Raw genomic sequence first — 26970 nt, forward strand, 5'->3', positions numbered from 1 at the left:
CAAAGGAGCCAAAGTGTCATGCTCCAGGTTCATCAAGAGACCCCGTCTCGATACATAGGATGGAGAGCGACTAAGGAAGACACCCAAGGTCAACCTTGTACCTCCGTATGTACATGCATACTCACACACACACACACACACACACACACACACACACACACACATGTGCCACATACATGCAAAAAACACACATATGAACGCCGGGTGATGGTGGTACATGGCTTTAATCCCAGCACTCGGGTAGAGGCAGGTGGATCTCTGTGAATTTGAGGCCAGCCTGGGCTACCAAGTAAGTTCTAGGAAAGGCACAAAGCTACACAGAGAAACCCTTTCTGGAAAAACCAAAAACCCAAAACAAAAACAAAAAACACATATGCATACCTCACACATATACATATGGAAAATGATTCAAATGGTGTATTTCTAGTAGATAGCAAAACAATGGGCTTTTTGTGTTGACTTTGTATCTTGTTTGTTGTAAAGATGATGACGATGATGTTGCTTGACACCTGTGTATAGAACTTCCTGTGCTGGTTCACAGGGGAGAGGACATCTTAGTCTGGCACCAGAAAACACTGCGCTTCCAAGCACCAAGTGTGGTGCTGGCTCTAGGTGTGTGGTTGCCATGGTGTGGTCAGCGAGTCCGCCTCATTCTGCCTCAGTGTCACAGAGTACTGACCAGCAATGGGTGTTCAGTTTGATACACATTTTTTTTTCTGCCTCAGTTCATACAGTCCTGTAGTTTTTCAGTCCCTTGAAGAAACTAGGTAGAATTGGTGTCAGTGTTTGTTTGTTTGTCTGTCTGTTTGTTTCAAACAAGGTTCCTCTATGTAGCCCTGTCTGTCATGGAGCTTGCTCTGTAGACCAGGCTGGCCCCGAACTCATAGATCCCTCAGAGATCTTCATGTCTCTGCCTCCTGAGTGCTGGGGTTAAAAGCGTGTGCCACTGCACACAGCCTTGGTGTCAGCTTTTAAAATGTGTGGTAGCATTTGCTGATGAGACCCTGGAGGCCTGGAGATTGTTTTTCTGGAAGATCATACCTACAAATTCAATTCCTGCCACAGAGCAGAACCATTCCCTTTGGGAAGTGTGTTTCTCTCAAGAAATTAGCAACTGGGCATGGTGGCACACACCTGTCTTCCTAGCAGTTTGAGGCCAGCCTGGGTTACACAGCAAGACTCTTCATTAAAAGGTGGAAGAAATGAATTCCTAACTCTGCTCCCTTGAATCAGCTCCTTGAAATATAGGCCACTCTATATTTCTAAAACAGGGAGGTACCTGTTTGTCACCACAGGTGGGCACTCGATGGTCACCACAGGGCCAGGAGGCCTGCTGTGGTTAACTTCCTGTCTTGTCTAACTTTCTGAGTTTCCTGGCATGTTACCCCTCAGCTGAGTCTGTCTGTCATGGACGTTGCCATGACTACTTCCTATTGCTCTTTCCTATTAGCCGTTCAGCCAGGCTGTCTCTTTGGAGGCCTGTGCATTCCAGCCCTCTCCTTAGGTTTACAGGGCTTGTGGTCCTGCCTGCTGACCTGGGGACTTGGAGACAGGGCCTCTCTGCTCTCATGAACTTTTTGAGCCTCTGATCATCTTCCTCTTTGGTTTGCTCCCTTACATTTTGAGCCTATTGTTATGAAAATTATTCCTAGCACATGACTACTGAGCCGATCAGACTGTTCGGCTCTGCAGGCATAGCTCGTTCTTAAGAGTGGGTTTGGAGGCTAGCAGAGGAACACAGCTACACCAATACCCTTGAGTGAAGACTGGTCATCCTCTATTGAGGAAGGTTGTGCTTGATTAATGATGTCTGCTGTGGTCACAGCACCAGGAGATTGCCAGCCCTTCAGTACAGCGTTTTAGACTAAATCTATAGAAATTAATTGAAAACAACAGGTCTTATGGGCCATCCAGATCCAAATGGGGATGTGCTATAAAACAAATATTTAGTGCCTTCAACAGCTCCTACAGTAGAAGCAAAACAAACAAGGACCCCGAGTTTAAATAGGGCACTTAGAACCTAGTATGGGCAGAGCAGGGTGGCAATGTGAGTTGGGATCAGGTGGGTTGCCCTGATATTTGGGTCCGACTCCACTCCTCTGGATATGGCTTGCTCATTCTCTAGGATCAGCTGTCAAGTCAGCTAGTGAGGTGGTCTATGGGTCTTTTCAAGGATATCATAGCTCTGTTCCATGAGGCTAGCTGAAACTTCTCTCATGGAGGTGGAGAACCAAGACTGAATAGAAGAATACAAGACTTCTGGAGAACCAGCCTTGGAAGTGAGCTGGTGCATGACTTTCACTGCCTTTCATTGGCCAAAGCCAGCCTAGGGATGTGTGTGTGTGTGTGTGTGTGTGTGTGTGTGTGTGTGTGTGTATGCATGTGCATGTTTGTGTTTCTTCTATGATAGTCAACTGCATGGACCAACCTGTGGGCACATGTGTGCAAAACAGATTCCCCTCTTGTTGAGGAATTCCGGAGTTCCTTTGTAAATGAGGTGGGTGGGCTGTGTTCATTCCTGTAGATGATCCAGCACTGAGACCCAGAGTTTACTTTCCACAGCACCTGTGCATCTGGAGGGTGGGTTGAGGCTGGGGTGAGCCACACCTCCCCTTTTCCCTAGCAACCTTCTGTGTACATTCTGAAACATGACCTGTGCCCCGTCAAAGATAGTCTTGACTGCTGGGAAGGAGCCATCTTTGTTCCCAAGGCTGGAAATGGGAGTAAGTATTGAACGGAGCCCTGAGAGGCTGGAGGAGATGTAGGCAGCCATCTGCGTGGCTCCTAGGGAGGCCCTTAAAGAACTGATGTCCTCTGTGCTGACCTATTTCACACCAGCTTTATTCTGAGGAAGACCAAGCCAAGACATCCATGATGTCACTTCCCTCAATTCCTGGGCACTGTCTCTGCCCCGACATGCTTGCTCGGACCTGCCTGTTGGCCATTTCCCCACAGAGGATGTCATTGTTCAGGCATAACTGTTCACAGAGACCTGATCATTCTGGTCACCACCCAACACACACATTTTTTAAATTTTGAGATGGAGTTTTTGTGGCCCATGCTGGTCTTGAACTTGTAACCCTCCTGCCTCAGACTTCTGCATGCTGGGATTATGATCTGTAAGTGAAAAGGGGCAGCTTATGCAGCCCCAGGGCTCTGGGGACAAAGGCAGAGTGGGTAAAACTTTTATATCCTTTCACATTCTCTTCCAGAAATGTCCATGCTCTCAGTAACCTAGGACTTGTAAGAACAGGACATCTACATAAATGAATAAATAAATAAAATATAGGATCTTATTATGTAACCCTTGGCAGGCCTGGACCTCATTATGTAGACCAACCAAGCTTCTGACTAGAAGCAATCCTCCTGCCTCTGCCTCTTGCTGGGAGTATAGGTATGCACAACTGCACATATTTCTTATTAAGAAAAAATAGCACCCATAATTTGTCAGCACTCAAAGCTACCAGTTTAAGAAAGTAAGATACACGTGCTTGGGGAGTCACCATTTGTAGGAACATAGGCATCCAGAGGGAGCTACTGGGCATGAGTCTTGAAGAGTCAGACCTGGGCTAGGAGTGAGCAAGACAGGCAGGCAGATAGGCAGGTAGGCAGGTAGGCAGGCAGGCAGGCAGATAGGCAGACAGGCAAGAAGAAAGGAAGGAAGGAAGGAAGGAAGGAAGGAAGGAAGGAAGGAAGGAAGGAAGGAAGGAAAGAAGGAAGGAAGGAAGGAAAGAACGAAGGAAGGAAAGAAGGAAGGAAGGAAGGAAGAAGGAAAAGGAAAAAGATTGGTTGTAGACAAGTACAGTCATTTACAATGTTGTGTAAAAACACATTAACATGCTGGTGTCATGTGACCACCCAGTATCACCCTAAAGCATCTGTCCCCGATTTAATGAAAAGAATGCATGTCACACCCACAGCCTGGGAGCTTAGCTTGCCACCAGGACAGGCAGTGTCCCAAAAGGCAGCAGGGCCCAGGTGATACCAACTTCCTATGGTTGCCCATGTCCTGTCCTGCACAGTCTTTTCCTGGCTGGGTACTGGGCAGGTTTCTGGCCCTTGACACTTAGCTTCCTGCTCTGAATAGTGATGACAATCGATGTTCTTGTCTTGTGGGGCATGGTGAAGAGGAAATGCACAGAAGAGAAGATGCATGTCGCGTGTTTGGCACATGTCAGGGAGAGAAGAATGAGCTGGTTCGGCTCCTGCTGTCACACAGCTTGCTGAGCAGTGAGAAACAGGAGGAGCCGATGTTACTGTTTCCATGACTGAGAAAACAAAAAAGATGGTTTGGGTATGAATATAAAATCACCAATAGCCCACAGGGTACAAATTAAAACGACAGGCTGTGTGTGTGTGGCACAATGGCAGACACCTGCCTCCTGTGTGTGGACTCCATCCCTGGCACCACAAACACAAGGAACCTCAAAATGCCCTGGGCTCTGGCCCTCAGAGGAAGACTCCAGCTGGAAGCCTTTGATGATTAATTTTGTGTCAACTCAGCTAAGCCATGGCTTCCCTATATGTCTCTGGGAAAGTGTTATTTAGATGTGATTAACATCTACATTAGTGGCCTTAATAAAAGAGATTACTCTCCTTAATGTGGGGTTTTCATCTTATGCAAATGAGGAGGGAGCTCTTCCAGGCTGCCTTTGAAGGTGCAAGAGCACCATAGACTCTGCCCCACAATTACGTGAGCCAATTTGCTCACCCCATCTCCCACATACATCTCCTCTCTCTCTTCCTCTCCCTCATGAGTGTGTGTAGGAATGCAGATAACACACATACACACACACACACACACACACACATCAAGGGCTGGAGAGTTGGCTTGGTGGTTAAGAACACTTTCTGCTCTTGCAGAGGACCTGGGTTCAGTTCCCAGCACCCACATGGTGGTTTATAACCACCTATAACTCCAGTTCCAGGGAATCCAACTCCCTCTTCCGGCCTCCATAGGCACTGCATGCTTTTTGTGTACAACGTACATACCAGCAAAACATCTATACATATCAAATTTAAAAATATATCAATCTTAACAATAAGAATATGATATAGCGGGGCAGTGGTGGCACACACCTTTAATCCCAGCACTTGGGAGGCAGAGGCAGGCGGATCTCTGTGAGCTCGAGGCCAGCCTGGTCTATAGAGTGAGATCCAGGACAGGCACCAAAACTACAGAGAAACCCTGTCTTGAAAAACTAAAAAAAAAAAAAAAAAAAAAGAATATGATATATATCAAATATGTATGTTGTACCTTAGATATTAAACATATCCTAGTATATTAATTATGTGGCCATGTTCATTTCCGATTGTCTCTGCTTCTCTGGAGAACCCTAATGCAAGGGTTGTGAACAGCTCCTAATGTGAATTCTCTCTCTCTCTCTCTCTCTCTCTCTCTCTCTCTCTCTCTCTCTCTCTCGTCTGTGTGTGTGTGTGTGTGTGTGTGTGTGTGTGTGTGTTTGTGTGTGTGTGTGCACATGCACATGCTCAGTGGAGGAGTTACAGCCCTCGACTTAGTCTAAAAGCAAAGGTCTGGAGAAAAGCAATACAGGAATCTGACCATGACTCAGTGGTGAGGGCCTCGAGCCTTGGCTTAGCAGGCCTGAGTTGGCAAGTGCGCTCTGTCCTCTCTGAGACCTAAAGGCACCAAAACATCTGTGTTTCCATTAAGAATGTGCTGACGAGACACATAGCTGTGGCTTAGGAGAAAGGAGCATGAGAGGCAACCCCTCCCAGTCTGAGGGGTCATCTGTGGCCGCCTGAGAGCCCAAGACTCCATCAGCAAGGTAACTCTGGAAATTGTTACCATGCTAACACACATCGGCGTTGTGAAGAAGACCTCTCAGCTAGGTACAGAAAAGCCTCAAGGACCATCCAGAGCTCTCAGCCCATGCATCCTGCCTGTGGGAGTCTTATCAGTAGACTCTGGGTCGCGACTTTATTTCTAAATTGAGCCCGATAACAAGAAGGCTGGATGGGATGAGAGGGAGGGGAAGAGCTAGGCCGACTAAGTTCTGGGATAGGGACAGGTAATCTTGGGGTTGTACACAATCCTTAGCTGTGGCCACTTCAATCAACTGGTGGGATCTGGGTATAAAGTGTCTGCAGACTCATTTCTCCTGGTTGACTCTCAAAGAAAGAGGAGCATGGTGAGTAAGTTCTGAGGGACTTTGAGCAAATACTGTGAGAGAGACAAGCATGAACGGGTGAACAAGGACTTCCCTCAGGAGGAGAGGGGAGATGAAATATTTGTGTGTGTGTGTGTGTGTGTGTGTGTGTGTGTGTGTGTGTGTGTGTATGTTTGTGCGCGTGCGCACAGGCATACACTTGCTCATGAAAGCCAGAGGAGGATATCAGGTGGCCTGCTCCATTACTCTATACTGTACTCCCTTGAGACAGACTTTCCCAGTGAACCTGGAGCAGGGTCAACTCCGACGACCCTCCTGTCATCCACTCCCACAGCCCTGAGGGTTACAAATTCATGCATCCATGCCCAGCCTTTTACCTGAGTGCTAGGCAAGCATTCTTACCCATGGAGCCATCTCTCTAGGCCCCATACAGAGTATTCTCATCACTCTCTAGACCCTTCTGGTGCCGCTGCCTAGTTCTCAGCACTGACATCATATTCTAGAATCATCTATGCCTGAAAAGAGCTGATGGTATGACCCCTCTCCTCAGTAAAGGCTTCATATCTGTCCATCCTGAGTCTGGGTTTGAGTCAGGTGAAGTACTGTCCCTTTCAAGAGTAGTATAACAACAATGAGAAACCCTAAGCCAGGCATGGTGGCGCTCGCCTTTAATCCTGGCAATCAGGAGGCAGAGGTAGGCAGAGCTCTGTGAGTTCAAAGCCAGCCTGGTCTACAGACCAAGTTCCATGATAGCGAGGGAAACACAGAGGAACCCTGTCTCAAATTAAAAAAAGATAAACTCTGATCTTTTTATTCCCTCAGAAATGGAAGAATTTCCCTGCCCATCTCGGTTTCACCTTAAATGTTATTAAAAAGTACTAGAGACAATTTTCTCGTGGGTTCTTGTCAGTGGCATAAGCTGGATCTGGAGCCTGTGGGGGTTTTTGTTGTTTTGGTTTTCACTTTTGTTTTGGTGGTCATCAAATGAATGACCTTGAGCATGCTTGGTAAAAGATGTGGCACTGTCCTGTCCTTCCCACCTGACAGTCGGGAACAGATGCTCCCATCAACCAAGGGAATCTCTTCAAGAAAAAGATGAAAAACAAACAGAAAAACAAGGTGCTGAGGGTCCTGTGAGAAGCCTGTGAGACTGAGGGCCCAGACAGAGTGGTTCCTTTGCCCTCCCTGGGTGTGGGGCCTCCTGCAGCCCTGACTGGGGTTGACCTTGCCTGGTGACAGCCTTGCTGAATTTCCCCTCCAGAATGCAGTAGGTAGTGGGGAGCCCAGGGTGAGTCTGGGATCTTCTAGTGAGAAGGACTGGGCCCATCAGCCTTTAGCTGCCAAGCAGGCTTGCCTCTTACCCTCTGCAGTTCCTCGGGTGACCTCAGCAAAGGCTGTATTTGAGAAGTAGGAAATGGTTTGTTCCCAAGGTCAGGTGTTTGAGCTCTGAGCAGACGATGGTGGTAGGGAGAAGAGCACAGTGGACAACGGGATGGGAAAAAGGAGCCCCCCTCCAGACTAAAAAAGTCCACCGAGGAATGGAAGTGGAGACCCACTGATGTGAAAATAAAACCCAACATGAGAAGAAATCGACAGTCCTGTGGTGACCTAGACCCTCCAGATGCGCATGTGCGTACTGGGTCCAACTCGGAAAGCAACTCGGAGTAGGAAGTTAACGTTGGTGTCTCTTTGTTTGGATCAGTTTTGTGTTTTGAATTGATTTTCAAGGTGGATGCTTTCCCGGAACATGTGAAGATGATAAATACTGTCTCAGTTTGAAAATGGGGACCATTTGGACCCTTTATTTTCTTCCTCCATGACCCACTTGTCCCCCAAACTCATGCCTCTTGAGCACTTGCCCTGGCTGAACAGGGAGGGGTTCCAGCCCCAACATCCCATTCGCAGGCGGACTTGGTTCTGGATTGGGGAAGCAAATTCTGAGCCTGGCTCCTACCAGCTCCATGTTTAACATTTTGGAATTAGAGACCTGCCTGGTTAACGGCAGCTGCACTAAGGACCCTCAGACTCCCTGTGGAAGGTACTCATTCCCTCAGCCTCTCATAGGCAGGACAGCTAGCCAAGAGCACCTGAGATCTTCCTTACACTACCTGAGCCAGGTCAGACAGGGGTGTGTGTGTCAGAGAGAGCCTTCCGCCTTCCTTACTGAGTCACACCAGACCTTCCAGCTGGCTCCCTCTTCGCCTGTGTCGTCAGCACTGATAGGTCACGCCCCAGTGACAGTTGGAGGGATGAAGCATCTGGTGGTAGTTGTCCTTAGGGGCGGGCAGCTCTGAGGCTAGAGAAACCTGGCTGCCCAGTGGCCACATGGTAACAGGCCCTTTCCCCCCTTGTCGCTACTTCCTGGGGCCCCAAGGCTTCACTCTAGGTTCCCATGTGTTCACCTTTCCCAGCAAAGCGTCTGGCATTGAGAACTCTTCCCTTCAACACCGAGCCCTTGCACATCCCTGGACCAAACAAGACCCCTCCTACACATCATGACCTGACATCTGGGTGAGGAGAGGTACCTCCTCACACTACTACTTCCTGTCCCAGTGTTAAATCTCCAACTTGCATAAGAGTTAAACATTCACTCCAGGGGTGTTAATTCCTAGTGTAAATTCCAGAAAAAGACCCCACCACACAGTGTTATGTGAGAACAAGTAAGTCTGTTCCTTGGGGAAGGTTGGAAGTCACAGGTGTCCAGACTCTACCACTCCCAGATTACATGATTTGGGTCAAATCACTTGACTTTCAGCCTCCAGACATGGGGACTATCATAATCCTAATAATAATCACAAGTAGGGGCTGCCTTCTCCACATGTGGATGCCAGCCAGCTGCCAAGCAGCCTCTGAGCGAGAGAAGCATGCCTTTATAGGCGGAAACACATCCCAAATGGAATTGACACAAGCCACAAAGACATCCATTTTCTTTTTAGCACAGGAAGATTAGGTGTGGGAGCTCAGGTCTGGGGGAGTTGGCCACGCAGTGCCAGGCAGGTAAGAACTGGTCATCGCCCAGATGCCCGGGACTTGAGTGGAAAGGATGGCCAACAGCGGGGGTGGGATGGGGGGGGGGGGGTTGAAAAACAAACTTCTCTTCCTGGTAGTTGCTTTTGGGGCTATGCTTCATCAGGCCCCAGTTATGGTGGAGGCCAAGGAGCCCCTGTGGATTAACGAGTTCCAGGGGCAACTGGGAACTCGATTTTGTCAAAAGCGCCCATTGAATCTAACCCATGAGTCATGTGTTTGGTGAAAACAAGGTGAGGGCGGCCTGGCAGTCTCTCCGGGAGAGTGGCCCGTTGTGACCACAGCGGCTCCACAGAGAGGTTGGATACTGCCCAGGCTGTGGAGGCCACATACCTCAGCTGCCCAGCTGCCTCGCTGACTTGTGCGCATTTCTTTTAATTATAAAACTTTTACACAGGGCTGGGGAGATGGGTAAAGTGCCCATACAAACAAGAGAGCTTGAGTTTAGATCCCCAGCAGCCATGTAAGAGGCTGGGGAGCCTGTCATCTCAAAGCTGGGGAGGCAGAGGCGGGAGAATCCCTGGAGTCTGCTGGACAGCTGGTCTACTGGAACCAGTAAGCTCTATGGTCAGTGAGAAAGCAATTGAGGAAAGCATAAACATCAGCCTCTGGCCTCTACATATGTCCATTTGCACACACATGGCCAACACATGAACATATACACACTACAATACAACTGATACTCGGGAAAGAGCCCCAAATAAGCAATGATCCATGTTCCCAAAGATGCATCACCGCAGTGTTGATGCATTGCCTTTCCTCCTGTGCAAGTTCTCCAAACCAGGTCGGACAGATTAAGCTTCATGACTTTCAGTTCCCAAATGAACGAGAATGACCTTAGGCCAGAATCGATTACCCACGGCTAAGGACCTTTCTCCTTCCTGGATACACCCTTTCTGGCTCCCACCCACGGCTGTTTTTAAGATTTCTTCTATTTCAACTATGTATATGTGTGTGAGGGGTGGGGTAGGGGGAGCGGCAATAGGTGAATCGTACGTGCAGACGGCCTCAGAATCTGGAAGACGGTGTCAGATCCCCTGGAGCTTTCAACCAGTCTCAGCTGCTCCTATGTGTGTTGGAAACTGAACTTGGGTTCTCTGCAAGAGCAGGAAGCTCTCCTCACCGCTGAGCCATCTCTTCGGCCCCTGATGGCCTCACTCTTGATAGTAATGGAGACTGCAAGGAAACTTTGCCATTTTTATCATCCAGTATGATGTTGAAGTTGCTTTAAGTCAGACAGTCTTTGCCAATGTTAAGTACAATCTCATTTCCCTCTTAAAAACAACACAACTACAACAAAAAACTATTAAAAATCACCAAAACTGGACACTGACTGTATTGAACACCTCTTTCTTCTGTTTTTCCCCTTATTTTATTTGTTACGTTTTTAAAAGCCTAGGCACCACCAGGCCTCCCTGACTGTATGCTCCATGGGTGTCTTGTTTTTCAAAGTGTCTAATGGAGAAAGAAAGGGAAATGTCACCCAGCCCAGAATTGAGTCTTCACTCAGAGTGAGGAGGAATTCGTGTGTCTTTAGCTCTGCCCATGTTTTGTGGTGTCAAGGGGCTATGGCACGTGTCTTGGGCTGTCACCAAGCAACTTAACCCTGCAGGTGCCATTGTTCAGGTAGAGCAGTGGTTCTCAGCCTTCTCAATGCTGCAACCCTTTAATCCAGTTCCTCCTGCTGTGGTGGCCGCGACCATAAAATTATTTTCCTTGCGATTTCATAACAGCAATTCTGCTACTGTGATGAATCCTACGTATCTGATTTGCCGATGGTCTTAGGCAACCCCCGTGACAGGGTTGTTCAACCCCCAAAGGGGTTGAAACTCATCGGTTGAGAACAGATGAGGCAGAGTACCTGGCAGGGAGGGGTGCCTGGGAGAGGCTGTTCGACCAAGGTGATTTACAAGGCACCGGGGAGTTTGAAGCCCGTGGTTCAGATTTCTGAAACCCAGAAGCACGATGGTAGGATGAAGCCTGCTCCAACAGTCTCTTCTCTCCCCAGAGCTGTCTCAATAAACAGCAGCTTCTGACAACCATCCGCCAGCTGCAGCAGCTGCTGAAGGGCCAGGAGACCCGCTTCGCTGAAGGCATCAGAAACATGAAGAGTCGTCTGGCTGCGCTGCAAAACACTGTGAGCAAAGTGGCCCCAGATGCACCTCCAGGTGGGTCCCAAGTCATCAGGCAAGGGCCAAGACCTGCACTCAAGAACCTTCTCGGCAACTCTCTCCATCCAGTTTGCCCCTCATGTGTGTGTGTGTGTGTGTGTGTGTGTGTGTGTGTGTGTGTGTGCACATTAAGGTTACTCCTCTCCCCCATATTTGACAGTCACCTATTTTCAGTTTTGGGGTTTTTTTTATGATTTATTTATGTGTGCCTGTGTGTATACACGTGTGTGCATATGCCCGAGGAGGCCAGAAGAGGGCATTGGATCCCTGGTCCTTTGCAAGAGCAGCAAGCCCTCTTAACCACTGAACCATCTCCTCAGCCCCTTGTTTTGTTCATATCTTATGTAGCTCAAGTTGGCCTCAAACCTGCTGTGTAACCAAGGATAATCTTGAACTTCTGATCCATCTGCCTCTGCCTCCCATGTGCTGGGATTATGATTTGCATCTCCAGGCCCTTTTTTTTTTTTAATGACAGAGTCTGCCCTGGAACTCAAAATCCTCTCGCCCCTGCCTCTTAAGAGCTATGGTTTCTCACCACACCCGGCCCATTTCCTCTTATACCTTTTATTCTAGGCTTAACAGCTACACAGGTAGCAATCTATGATCCCACAGAATGGTCAAAATCATCACTCTGTAAGTCTAGGTGCCTTTTACCTTTCCCTGCCCTCCCCAGAGAGCACAGTGGACTCTGATTTTGCTTTTGTTCCTGTTTTTATTTTTAGTGTAGCAGTCTATTTTCCAAACTAGTTTTAAGTTCACGGCCTGGAAGGCCCAGATATTTCCCACACGCATCCTCCACCCGGGCTCACCTTCCACCCTACCTGCCCAGAAGGTTGCACTTACAGTGTTTGCTATTTTCCATGAACCAGCATGGCTCTGGCTTTTCTTTGTCTTTTTTTTCTTTTCTTTTCTTTTTTAGTCTTTTGAGACAGGGTTTCTCTGTGTAGTTTTGGAGCCTGTCCTGGAACTCACTCTGTAGACCAGGCTGGCCTTGAACTCACAGAGATCCACCTGCCTCTGCCTCTCCAGTGCTGGGATTACAGGTGTGCGCCACCGCTGCCCAGCTGGCTCTGGTTTTTTCATACCTGAAAGTACATTTTCCAGGGACTCTACCCAGTTGGGGTGAGAAGAAGGGCTTCTGGGGTAAGTCCCACTTGTCTGGGTTACAATGGGACACCCCCGTTTCCCTCCACTACTGGGAGAGTTCTAACACTGGGTCATGTTTTCCTGGTGACATCTTTGTATACCTTCTGGGCCTAGAGGTGAGCACTGGGTTTCTCCTGGTCTAGGGGCCCAGGAACAGGAGATGGAGCCTGTGGGATACCTAGCATTATTGGTCCCCTGTGACTGTTTTCTTAGGGTCTTTTTAGTTGTGTGAGGTAACATTTCCTGGGGGAGGCTTTCTTCAGAGGTTCAGTCAAGCATGTTTCTCCCAAGGCTCACTTGTAGAACCGTGTGCCATGCACTTGGCTGGGGCAGCAGAAAGAACACAGGCCGGATTGCACTCAGGCAGAGAACATGGAGAGCAAGCGTGAAGACACACTACAGTAGTCACAGAGGCTAAGAAGGAAGCAAAGTGGCCTGGGGACAGAGGTGCTTGGTAGCCAGGGGTCCCTCTGGAGAGTGGTGACATTTGAGTAGAGAGCCAGAGAGCAGGAAGGAGGGGCTGGCCTGGTGGTAGGCTGAGGCTGTTCGGGAGACTTAGGAAATCCAGGAGGCTGGCGACAAGAGAAAGCAGAAGCAGTTAAGTGTTGGTCTCCTCAATCTGATGCTGGGCACTGCACTCTATGGCCCTGTGCATACAACCCTGGGGTCTCTGAGTATCAGTTTCCCCAGCTTTCACTAGGCCAACTGTGTGTTCCCCTCCTCGTCTTCAAGAACACAGGGAGGGTTTCGTGAGATGTGGCTTTTAGGAGGTCCAGCTCCATGCCCAGTCTGCAGCAATCATTCAGCGGGGTGGGGGTGGGGGGCTCTTCTGAGTGACCTCCATGCCTCCACAGCTGCAGCCCTTGGGGAGGGCTCCTAATCCTTCGTCTTTGCCTTACAGTTTCCTGCCCTGCTCTGGATGCCCCTCCTGATGGCAAGAAGTTCGGAAGCAAGTACTTGGTGGACCATGAAGTCCATTTTACCTGCAACCCTGGGTTCCGGCTGGTTGGTCCCAGCAGTGTGGCGTGTCTTGCTAACGGCACCTGGACTGGAGAAAAGCCCCATTGCAGAGGTATGGCCGTCTGCCCTGTCTACAGCACACAGTGTGGGTATGCTGGTCAAAAAGGGTCATCCCAGAGACACACCTGATTCTGTGTGTGTGTGTGTGTGTGTGTGTGTGTGTGTGTGTGTGTGTGAGAGAGAGAGAGAGAGAGAGAGAGAGAGAGAGAGAGAGAGAGAGAGAGAGATAGAGAGAGAGAGAGGTGGGGAGGGGAGTTCGGGTAAATACATGCCACAGTAGTCAAGGCGTCAAGGCTAGCCTGGGTGTCAGTCCTCACCCTGCCTCACTGTTTGCCACTGGGTATGCCGGGCTGGCTGGTCAGCAAGCTTGCAGGGGTTGCCTTGTCTCTGTTTCTCACCTCACGGCAAGAGCGTTGGGTTCCAGGCGCTGCTTCCGAAGTCTATGGGTAGGTTCTGGAGATCCAAACTCAGGTTTTCACACCTGAGTGGCAAACATTTCACCCATTCAGCCATCTCCTGCTCCCCATGGCTCTTCAATCATTTCTCAGCCAACAACAACAACAACAAAAAAAACCCAAACAAACAAACAAACAACAACAAACAAAACCAGGTGAACACATCTGCTCCGTCACCTCTACATCAGACCTGAGTGGTTTCCATCATGAGCTTACTTAGTCTTGGTCTGCCTATAGAGAATCTGAGGTGCAGACTGGGTAAGGAACTTACACAAAGCCACTCTCCACTTCTCAACAGCTCACCCTGTCCTGGACTCCAGTGACTGAACATGTTTGTTTGTTTGAGATAGGGTTTTATATAGCCCAGGCTGACCTTAAACTCACTTTAGAGCTGGGGTTGGCTTTGAACTCCTGGTCTTCCTGCCTCTACCTTCCAAATGCTAAGCTTTCTCTCTCTCTCTCTCTCTCTCTCTCTCTCTCTCTCTCTCTCTCTTCTCTCTCTCTCTCTCTTTGAGATGAGGCTCGAACCCAGGGTCTTGCACTTGCTAGGCAAGCACTTTACCACTGAGCTAAATCCCCAACCCGGCTGCACACTTTTAATCTCAGCACTTGGGAGACAGAGGCAGGCAGATCTCTGAGTTTGAGGCCAGCCTGGTCTACAGAGCTAGTTTCAGGACAGCCAAGGCTACACAGAGAAACCCTGTCCAAAAAAAAGGCTCTTAGCTGGGTAAAGTGTCTCCAAATACAATCCCAGCACTTAAAAGGCTGAGGCAGGTGGGCTGCCTGGAGTCTGAGATTAGCCTGGGCTACGGAGTCTGAGATCCATATTAATGTCATGGCCTGGGTCTATCGAGGCTAAGAGGAGGAACTAGAAGAGAGGACAGCTGAGCTGCCCTGGGTCTATCGAGGCTAAGAGGAGGAACTAGAAGAGAGGACAGCTGAGCTGCCCTGGGGCTGTGAGGCCCCTGGTATAGTCTAGGGAAGAAGAAATCCCTCAACTGTCCTTTCAGTCTGGGAGAGACCTTCCTGAGAGCATCGTGGGAAAAGTTTTCTCTGTGCTGGGCTTGAGAACAGAACTGTTTTGACAACAGAGAAAAGTGAGGCCTGGCCCACGTAATTAATTGGCTTTTCAAAAGCCTATAAACCACAGTTTTAAATAAAAAAAACTTATGGCTATCAATCATTTTTAGGTATCCATGGAGCATCTTTTGAGGCAAGATGCCCATGATTTTAGACAGGATTAAAGGGAGCATCAATCTTTTTTTTTTAATTTATTTATATTTTATGTATGAGTGTTCTGCATGTATACCTTCATGCCAGAAGAGGGTATCAGATTCCACTATAGATGGTTGCAAGCCACCATGTGGTTGCTGGGAATTGAACTCAGGTCCTCTGGAAGAGTAGCCTGTGCTCTTAACCACTGAACCATCTCTCTAGCCCCGGGAGTGCTTTAGGACACAGAAATATATGATAAGAACTCAGCTGGTTTTGGCAAAGTCACTACCTGGAGGGATCAAGGATTTCCTCCAGATGAAGCCAAATTCCAAGGAGCTTTTGTTGTTACTTGGCTTGTTATATATCAGCTGTCTTCTGTTATGAAAATCATGTGTGCCTTCATAGTTTTCCCAATTGATTTTTCCCTAAGAAGGGCTAACAGTGTGGACTGATCACTCTCTGGACATACACATTCCAGGTCTTTGGAGAACAGCCTCAGAAAAGGCTTTCTCTGGAATCAGCTATCTCCCTTAGCCACTTTCAAGGACTAGCAGCAATAATAGTCCACATGAAAGTCTCCTGATTTAAGGCAAATTCCACAAGGAGACACCGCCTAGGTCAGGTGGACGTTAAGTAATAGCTTTATACAATTTAGCTCGGACCCTCCTTTCTTACAGCCTTACTAACTTTAGACCTTTAACTCCTTACCTAACCACTTTTAGGAATATTTAGATAACTTTCTGTGCTGACAGCTATGCTCAGTCAGAACCCCAGTTCAAACCTCCCTATAATTATTGTCATTTGCAGCATCCAGCCAGGTCCATCCCCAGATGGAGGAAAGTTCCTTATCAGAGGGATACCTCTGTACTCTCTAAGAACAGACTTAAGCATTCAGACTTCCTGTTTGAGAAGGCCTGGTGGATGTGCCAATTAAGCTTAACTTCCTCCTTTCCCAAACCTTACCTCTAGTTCCAGATCTCCCTCTAACTATCACTAGAGGCATCTAGCTGTACACAGGTTGCCTAGCGACTGAGCACACTTCCCCCCACCCTGCAGAAAAACAACAGATAGCTTGGACAGATAGGAGCCACAGGAAAAAAGAAGACAGTTTTATTTTCTCCCATTGACCTAGCAACTTACAGATTCAGCAGAGGGAAGAGAGAGGAAAAAGAAAAAGGGAGACACAGGGGCCCACACGCTTTTTAGGCTGTGCCGCGTCCCAGGATGATGACGTAATTAAGGACAGACCCCTTACACCTGAGCTGTATAATATTAAGGCTAGTTTTGCTAGTATTATACAAGACTGGAGCATAAATCTTAAACCAATGCAAGAGCACTGTGGACAGGGGACTTGAGGGTGGTATTCATTTGTGATAGAACCTCTTTATGTTACCCAGTCTGGTCTCAAATCCTCGTTGAGTACTAGGAATTTAATCATGCTAGACAAGAGCTCCACCATTTTGCTACAGTTGACAGCTCTGAATACTTAACAACCTTGGACACAAAGATGAGTGGGATTACCTGAAGGAGCTGGGACAAGGCAGCACTCACTGGTCCAGGATGCCCTTTCCTGTTTCCTGAGGTGGCTCAAAGGTGGATTACAGGTTCCAGCTCTCAGACCTCACCAGGAACCATTGAGATGATAAATCATGAGCTATGCAAACACACCTGGGGAAATGCCAGAGCCTGCTGTTCTCCCTGACTCTGAAGGAATTCCGTTCAATTAAACACCTCATGAATGATAAAAATGCCATCCTAGGTATGATCATAAGACATTTGCTTTTCGTTGCTTTGTGCGTCTGTAGTTTTAATGTCCAGGCTGAGCTGCAGACCCTTGGTGGGGGTCTTTCCATGTCCACTCAGCACCTTCAGGGCCCATTCACTTGGCCACTTGTGGCCTGATCTGCCTGTCTGTGTTCGCGGTGTGTACCCCCACATCTGTCTGTCTCTTGCCCTGTCATGGACATCTGTTTGTAGTCCACCCTTGGCCACCATGACAGGACTGACATGGTCTTCTTTCCCCACCTTGTCCCTGGACTGAGTGTCTGTGTATCGTCTTTTTGTTTGTTTGTTTGTTTGTTTTGTTTAGTTTTTCCAGACAGGGTTTCTGTGTGTAGTTTTGGTGCCTGTCCTGGATCTTACTCTGTAGACCAGGCTGGCTTCTGCCTCCCAAGTGCTGGGATTAAAGGTGTGTGCCACTACCACCCAGCCTGTATATTGTCTTGACTGGTGACCCGAGTTCAATCCCTGGAACCTACATAGTAGGAGGAGAGAGCCAACTCCTAAAAAAATCTATCCTCTGCCTTCCACAAGCATACTGTGGCATGCATGCACCCATACACACACACACACACACACACACACACACACACACACACACATACACATACACACATACACACATATACACACACATATACATGTATACACAGATACATACACACATATTATATATACACACACACAGACACACAGACACACACACACTAAATAAATATTAATTTTTTTTTCCAGGAGGCTAGTGAGAAAGCCCAGCAGTTAAGAGCTCTTAATTACTGTTCTTGCAGAGAACTGGATTCAGTTCTCAGCACCCTCAAGTTCCTTTTTTTGGGTCCCAGGCATCCACATGAAAGCCCTGTGCAGAGCTGTGTGCCAGTAACCCCAGCATTGGGTAGAGAAAGGACATGTGGCTCTCCAGAGCCCACTGGCCAGCCAATCTAGTTGAATTAGAGGGCTCCAAGTTCTTAAAATAAAGTGGACAGTTCTAGGCCATCTGACAACTTTTCTGGCTTTTGTGGACACTACAGGAAACACACTCAGGCACACATACATGTAACATAAATGAATATTTTCAATTTTCTCCCCAAACTATTAGAAGATGAAGAAAGACACATAGAATGGAGGCAAAGACACATGAGCCATAAAGACACTACGGAACTTTTATTCTCTGGTTTCAACTCTGTATTTACACACACACACACACACACACACACACACACACACACACACGCACACACACACACATATACACACATACACACTCACATAGTAGATAAGTGTATTCATATTTCTTGCTATTGAAGTAGCTAGAGCCATTAAGTAAATAAATGAATAAATGAGCAAAGTAATTGATAGTGCAAGTGTGGAAGCCTATGTGAGGCTCCATGGCTCCAGAGAGGCTGTTCTAACTGTAGCAGTCACGGAGACAGACGGAGTCGAGACTGAGCCGGTGTTTGAGTGGCTGCCTTAACCTAGCTGTGTGCTGCTTGGTTTCTGAGTTGGTTAGAATAAAATGATTACATTTACTTTTTTAAAAAAAAAAAATAGGGTCTTGGATATTTTTCATCTCACTAAGTATAAACTGGGCCTGGACGTTTACTCTGTACTGAAGGAACAAAATATTTGTGTGTTACAACCAACTGGATCAACAAGCTGCTAGGCTCAGCCTCCCCCAAGTTGGCATGCTGTGCCTGCATTGGCACTCTCGGATGCTGTCTTCAGCCAGAGCCCCACAGCAATGCCAGATAGCTGCTCTTGGATCTTCTCAGGGAGCTGTGACGATCTTGAGTACGTGGATGAGACTTAGTGTTGCTGGAGATGTTAGGGTGAGATCCTCAGCCCTGGCAGCCTTAACTACACTTGGCTACCCGTCCTGGATAGTCCAATTAAACAGACTAGTAGTAGTGAAGAACCAACATAAAGGCCTGGGCTGGGGTCCCCAGCACCCACATAAAAGCAGGGTGTAATGATGTATGCCTGTAACCCTGGCACTGGGGGCAGAGGGACAGGCAGGTCACCAGAGCCTGCTAGCCAGCTAGTCTAGCTGAACTGATGAGCTCTCAAAAAGTAAGATGGAGGGACTGGAAAGATGGCTCAGTGGTTAAGAACACTTGCTGCTCTTCCAGAGAACCTGGGTTCAACTCCTAGCACCGACAGAGTGACTCACAACTGTCTATATATAACTCCAGTTCCAGAGGATCCAATGCTCTCTTCTGGCTTTTGTGGGCAACAGACACACACAAGATACACAGACATACATGCAGACAAAATGCACATTCGCATGAAATAAAATAAATATGGACAGCAGTAGAGAAAGACATTCAATGTTGACCCCTGGTCCCCATTCTGGCGTGCGACACTCACCCCTGCCCCTGTGCACACACATTAACATATATATGTATAACACACACACACACACACACACACACACACACACACACACACACACGAACCACAAAGAACTATATGCAGTCTCCTCCTGGGAGACAAGTTCCTCCTCTGGCTGGCACCAAGCTTAGCCTTTTCCTTTCCCCCAGGATGAGATTCCTGGAAAAAAAAATTCCAATTCGTGATGTCCTTTGACTCAGTACTGTGAGAGCCCGTGGGTGGGAGTGGTGATTCCAAATGTCTTCAGAACACCTCCTCTCCTGCCAAGACAGTTCCATCTGGCTGGAGCTCAGCAATCTGGTGACCAGCAGCTGGCAAGTATTGTGCCCAGTTCAATTTCCACATCAGCAGTTCTGTCACTGTGTGTTGTGACTACGGGGGACAATAATCTTAATTACAGCCGTTCACTTCAAGACACAAAATTATGTCAGTGCCAGTGAAACACTTGGCGACACTCTACTAACTGGCCAGTCCCCACTCTGTGGGCAACTGATTGGAAAGAGGTTGAAGAACCCTATTTGGCATAGAAGGAAATTATACTTGATGACACCATTAAAGATGCAGTGAGCAAGCCGGGTGGTGGTGCACACCTTTAATCTCAGGACTCAGGAGGCAGAGCCAGGTGGATCCCTGTGAGTTCCAGGCCAGCCTGGGCTACAGAGTTCCAAGGACAGTCAGAGCTGCATAGTGAAGAGAACTTGTCTCAAAATAAAGGAAGGAAGGAAGGAAGGAAGGAAGGAAGGAAGGAAGGAAGGAAGGAAGAAAGGAAGGAAGGAAGAAGGAAGGAAGAAAGAAAGAAAGAAAGAAAGAAAGAAAAGAAAGAAAGAAAGAAAGAAAGAAAGAAAGAGGAAAGAAAAGGCCGGGTGCATGCCTGTAATCCCAGCACTCTGGAGGCAGAGGCAGGTGGATCTCTGTGAGTTTGAGGCCAGCCTGGTCTACAGAGCTAGTCCAGGACAGGCTCCAAAGCTACAGAGAAACCCTGTCTCAATTTAAAAAAAAAAAAAAAAAGGAAAAGAAAAGAAGAAAAGATTCAGTGAGGAAGAGATGGCTCAGAGCACTAGCTGCTCCTGCAGAGGATCTGGGTTCAGTTCCCAGCACCCACAGGTCTCCTCATAACTGCCTATAATTCCAATTTCAGGGAATCCAAACACTGCACACATGTGGTGCTCACACATATATGCAGGCAAAACATAGACATAAAATAAAAATAAACCTTCTTTTAAAAAGAAAAAAATTCAACACATAAAAGTATAGAAAAAAGATCTTTTTTTAAAAGATTTATTTATTTATTTTGTATACAGAAGAGGGCGTCAGATCTCATTACAGATGGTTGTGAGCCACCATGTGGTTGCTGGGAATTGAACTCAGGACCTCTGGAAGAGCAGTCAGTGCTCTTAATATCTGAGCAATCCCTCCAGCCCCTAGAAAAAAGATCTTATAAACAAAAACTCCAATAATTTTCACAAAGCAAACTCCTTAGTGTCATAAAATATCTATTAAACTAAAATTATCCCTATTGTCATATGTATTTTTAGCTCTTTATTTGAACTGGACCCCTGTAGTTGAAGGTTTCTCTGGTCCCACCAGGCCTCTGCAGTCCTGTGACCCACTTACAAAATAATCATTCAGAAGCTTATATTATAACTGCTTGGCCATTTGCTCAGGCTTATTACTGACTAGCTCTTACACTTAAATTAACCCATAATTCTTATGTTTATAATAATAAATAAAATAAAATAATTCTATGTTTAGCCATGTGGCTTAGTACCTTTTCTCAGTTCTGCCTTGACATTTGGCTGGTGACTCCTGACTCAGCCTTTCCCCTTCCCAGCATTCTCCTTGTCTGATTGTCCCACCTATATTTCCTATCTGGCTACTGGCCAATCAGCGTTTTATTTATCAACCAATCAGAGCAACACATATTCACAGCATACAGAAAGACGTCCAACAGCAGAACCCAGATCAGCTCCATATTTCTAACTGGTAGTCCTGTCTCTTATATCTTGGAAAGTGTTACACCGGTCCTCCTTTTGAGATTCATTGGTTCATTCTTCAAGAAAAATTCAGGGCCAATTCTCTGAGCTCACACATTTTGTTTGTTTGTTTGTTTTGTTTTGTTTTGTTTTTCGAGACAGGGTTTCTCTGTGTAGCTTTGGAGCCTTTCCTGGAACTCACTCTCTTGCCCAGGCTGGCTTAAAACTCATAGAGATCGGCCTGCCTCTGCCTTCCCAGTGCTGGGATTAAAGGCATGTGTCACCATCACCCGGCTTTAGCTCACACATTTTTGAGACAATCTGTTCCAGGTCAGCTTGATTAGATATAAAGTTGCCCATTTCATTGACTCTCTTCAATACTGTGCATCTGATTACAGGTGTAGGCGATCATACCCAGTTTTATGCTGAGGACCAAACCTAGCTCTTGATACATGCTAGACAAGCAGTCTGCCAACTAGGCAATACCCCCAGCCAGGACGCTTCAATAGGAAACCTTAGTTCCAGGGAGAGTCTGAGCAAGAGTCCCCTAAAGTTTCCTGCCAAAATGTCAGGGACAACCAGAGTTGAACACAAAGAAAACAAGTTCAAATAAGATACAGTTGTTTACATAAAAATGCCATCAAGAGGGTTACAAAGTCAACTCAGCAGTTCAAAGCACTTGTTGCTCTTGCGGAGAACTTGGGTTTGATTTCCAGAATGTACATGGCAGCTCAGTCATATATATAGCCTCAGTACCTGGGGATCTTTTGCCCTCTTCTGGCCTCCACAGGAACTGCTTGCATGGGATGCACATATACATACATACAGGCAAAGCACTCCAACACATAAGATAACAAAATAAATCTAAAAACAATTTTAATGCCATCAAGACATTGATGAAGTAGGAGGTTCTGTTTTTGGTCACAATGGAAAAATAACAGGAAAGGAAATTTTAGAGGCTAAAGGTACACAGGAAAGCGTACCTCATATAAGTGGCGGGGCGGGGAGTGGGGAGGGATGGGGGGACAGGACACTCCAGTCAAATCCCATGCAAGCTGGTACACAAAAATAAAAATTAAAAAACAAAACAAAACAGAGGACAAAGTTTCCATAGACAAGAAAGAATTGCCAGAAAGACATACCCATAAAACAGAAGGAAATTACAAACCAATATTTCAAAACATGTCTATAGAAGTTTTTAAAATATAGAGACTACAAAAACAACATGTAGGCGAGAGAGAGATGGCCCAGTAGGGAGAGGCTCTTGGCCCCCAAGCCTGATGGTCTGAGTTCGAGCCCTGGAACTCACAAGGTGGATGAAAAGAACGGACTCTTTATATATATATATAATTTTTTTTAAGATTTATTTATTAATGTATACAGTGTTCTGTCTGCATGTATCCCTGCAGGCCAGAAGAGGGTGCCAGATCTCATTACAGATGGTTGTGAGGTATCATGTGGTTGCTGGGAATTGAACTCAGGACCTTTGGAAGAGCAGTCAGCGCTCTTAACCTTTGAGCCATCTCTCCAGCCCCCAGAATGGACTCTTGAAAGTTACTCTCTAGCCTCTCCACTCATGCATTTGTGTACCCCACCACCACCACCACACACAAAATATCACAATGTAAAAGAAAAACTGAAAAATGAGAAAACCTTAGAAATAAAGTCACTGGAACAATGGGAAATTTGAAACAAAATTCAGAACCCGGGAACAAAGAAAGAAAAAGTAAAAAATAGGGAGGGGGTGAGAGTGTAGCTCATATGGTAGCGTGCTTGCCTAGTGTGGACGAGACCCTAGTTCAATGTCCGGCACTACATAGATCAGGCATGGTGGTTCATGTCTGCAATACTAGAACTCAAGATGTGGAGAAAGGAAATCAAAGATCAAGGTCATCCTCTGCTACTTGAGACCATATATATATATATATATATATATTTGTTTTTCGAGACAGGGTTTCTCTGTAGCTTTAGAGCCTGTCCTGGACTAGCTCTGTAGACCAGGCTGGCCTGGAACTTACAGAGATCCACCTGCCTCTGCCTCCCAAGTGCTGCGATTACAGGCATGCACCACTACCTCCTGGCCGTCATAAATATTTTTTAAAAGAGAAAAAAGTGTACATATGATGATTCACTTTTATAGAAGAATAAGTATTCATGAAACAGGAGATGGAAACATGATCGTGTCCATGCCATAGCTTGCCAGCCTTTTCTTACACCATTGCCATGCCCTCTTCACAGTTCTAAAATCATAACTGAATGCCACAGCCTGGGACACACTTGAATGTGATGACAGCTATCCTTCATTTGGGACATAGCATTTGCCAGCCTGGGCATCAGGCCATTGAATACCTCTGACTGCTCATCAAGATAAGAAATGCAGAACGTCTGTCTGGAGCCAGTAATGAAATGAATCCGCTGGGACACCTGTTCACATCTCTATCTAGCTGATGTCAACCTAGCCCCTCTTGAGGGGTTCAGGTGCAAGCTCGGCTCAGTGTCTTCCATTGGAGTCTCCCTGAGGACAGACAATGGTGCGGGTGTGCTGAGACCAAGATGAGGGATATAAACACTCACACTTTTTAGCTTCCTTCCCATACCTTCATGATTTATCGATCTGCCCACTTTCAGAGGGGGGGCAGTAAGCACAGATAGGGTTGAGAGTCCTTGGAATATTGATGGAGTGGGGGGGGGGTAGGGAGTATCATTGGTGTGTGGTATGGTCTCGGGCACATTCCTGGAAGTTCATCATCCGAAAACAGGCTGACTGGGGAAGCATGTCACTGGCCTGAGGTTACAGAGAACCTTCCCTGTGGACAAACTGTTTGGACAGCCTGAGTCTTACTAAGGGAAGCCAAGGTCTTTTCCAACTGACCCAGAATGAGGCTATGGTCCTCACTGGATGCAAAGTCCCTGCTTCTTCCTCTTGGGAGACACACAGAAAGAAAGGTCACTGCTAGGCCTGAAAGGGGGTGTTCTCAGGCTTCCCTCCTCTGAAAGATGCTCAGAGGTTAAGAGTAAGATCTGTTCTGGACCATAGGGAAGTCAGCAAGTTGACAAAGCTCCTCTTGGATGGAAATGGCTTGTGAATGCGTGTGCTTAAACAGGCCTGGGACATTTGTAACAGGGAAGGTTCCACAAAGTCGTCTTTTCCAAAGTAAGACATTTTACAAGTATTTGCTGTAGAAAAGGGAAGGATAAAAAAAAGGATAAATGAGAAAAAAAAATAACAAACAAACAACAAATACCCATAAGCCTAGTAGAGAAAAGCTGAAACTCAAGTTTCTTTGTGGGGGCAGCACAGGGATTTGAACCTAGGGCCTCATGCATGCCGGGTAGGAACTCAACTGCTGAGCTACCTAACTCAGAGAAAAAAAACCTACTGAACTTTAAAAATGCTCTCTCTCTCTCTCTCTCTCTCTCTCTCTCTCTCTCTCTCTCTCTCTCCTCTCCTCTCCATAGTACAACAGAGTATGCAACCCCGGAACTATGCCCTTTATCAACACTCTGAAACTGTCAATAGATCCCTATTGGTGGAGCTCAGGGGAGCGGAGTATACATTGGAGGATTAACTTCCCCCATCTCTGGATACTCCGATGGGCCATCCTCTTTCCCCTCTTTAATTTCTTGGAATTGAGCTCCTGTTTGAAAGATGATCCAGGGATGGAGATGTGGCTCAGTTAGTAGAATAAGGTTAGCATGACTGAGGCCCTGGGTTCCATCTCCAGGATCAAATAAAACTGGGCATAGTGATATACAGCTGTTAATCTTAGCACCCAGAAGGCGGAAGCAGGAAGATCCTAAGTTCAGTTTCATCTTTGACTACACAAAGAAAGAGTTCAAGGCCAGCCTAGGATCTACCTTGGAGCAGAGTTGAAGGGCCTCACTCACAGGCAGAGGCCAACACCTGGCTACAGCTGTGTTCACTGGACCCTTGTAAATTACAGCATCAGGTTCCTTCATGGAGCATGGGCGGTGTTCTGCCAGTTCCTGCACACAGAGCCCCGTGTGGGCACGGTGGGAGGCAGGTACTCAAGAGGCAATGACCTCATTTCAGCTCATAGGTTCCCTTGCGGCTCCCACAGGTAGAGAGAGTGCAAGGGCAAGGTAGAAAGCTGGGGTGGTGATGGTGTAGTGGAACATGTCTGTTCCCAGGAGGCTGAGGCAGGAGGGTCACAAACAAGCATGCCAATCTGAGCTTCATAATGAGACCTTGTCTCAAAAACAAACCAGAACCAAGCCAGACAGGAAGCTGGAGTGGTCCTGCAGCGTGAGGAAAAACCCACTGTTAGCGTTTGTTCGATTGAGCACTAGAGTCCACATAACCACGTGTTGACATCCTTCCTTAGACATCAGGGCATGTTCCAGCCAGCCTTGTCACAACGGTGGGACGTGTGTGGAAGGAGTCAACCAGTACAGATGCATCTGTCCTCCAGGAAAAACTGGGAACCGCTGTCAGCACCAGACCCAGGCTGGTATGTAGCCACTGTGGGACTTGGTGAGGATGTTCCCCTGGGGGCTGGCAAGGATGCTGGTCATGGTCACCAAAGGCATATGTGTTAGGAACTCTGTGCCTCTCCTAGACTCAAGCTTTTCTTCTGTGGTTCCCATCCACTGGCTGACCCTGCTGGTACTCGAAGGTGCTCGCGTAGATGGGCTCTGCTTTTTTGTTTGTTTGTTTTGTTTTATAACCAAACTTTTGATCCTTCTTTTGGAGAGACAGACTCCAACTTAACAGCATGCAGATCAGAGACATGGCCTGATACACGGGGCACGTTTGTCTGCTTAGTGTTTCGCCCACTAACAGAATCACTTTTCCTTCCGATGGTTCTATCACACCCTGCATGGTCAGCAGCCCAAGGTATTTTAAGATATGACTAACCAGACATTTGAGTCCCAGCACATGGCAAGCAAACCTCACGATAAGCAACCAATGAAAGGTGGGTGAGGGGTTTCTGCAACTGAGAGGTGTAACTGAAACATGCCCTATTCCTTTGCCAGACAGGCCTGGCTTGTCGTTATTTCTGTGTAGACACATCCTGTGGGGAAAGGGCATTTTGGTGGATAGTGTAAGGTCCAGAGAATAAGAGCTGACAAACTCTTGGGGCTGGAGGTGAAGCTCACCTTGTAGAATGCTTGCCTCCTAGGCAGGAAGCCATACATTTGATCCCTAGCATCACATGATGCTGGGCATGGTGGTGGGCATCTGTGATCCCAGTACTAGTGAAGACAAGCAGGAGGACCAGATATCTAAGGCTATCCTTGGCTTCATAGCAGAGTCTAAGTCCAGCCTGGAATACAGGAGACCCTGCCTCAAATAAAAGAAAACAACTTCATGCCCTCTAGAGCAGCCAGCTCCAAGTCAGGGTTAAATGGGGCACCTACAGGGTTGCTGCTGTCTGCCTTGACAAGTCAGTAGGACTAGCCTGGCAGACCCTTTCTCATAGTGAAGAGGTCCCCTGTAGCTCTTACGTCTGAGTCAGCTTCTGTTGAAACAGTGGGAGGCGGGGCTTCCTCGGAAGCTCACTGACTGTTTACAAAGAAGAGCAGACAAACTTCTTTTCACCTTGGTGATGCCATGCTAGCCACTAAATGCCCCTTGTTAGGGGGGCCTTCTGCTGTGGGACCTTCGGGACCTCAGGCCCAGGGATCATTTTATGAAGTGTCT

General features: G+C 47.2%; 1 protein-coding gene across 1 annotated transcript in view; it reads left to right on the forward strand.

Moving 5' to 3' along the window:
* Fbln7 (fibulin 7) overlaps positions 1-26970 on the forward strand; it is a 38396-nt gene that overhangs the window by 3742 nt on the left and 7684 nt on the right. The window contains 3 exon segments of the mRNA XM_036185288.1: positions 11167-11326; positions 13377-13547; positions 25652-25777. Of these exon segments, the coding sequence (XP_036041181.1) occupies positions 11167-11326; positions 13377-13547; positions 25652-25777 (457 nt within the window).

This window comes from Onychomys torridus, chromosome 4 (genome assembly GCF_903995425.1).
Source record: "Onychomys torridus chromosome 4, mOncTor1.1, whole genome shotgun sequence".
Lineage (NCBI taxonomy): Eukaryota > Metazoa > Chordata > Mammalia > Rodentia > Cricetidae > Onychomys > Onychomys torridus.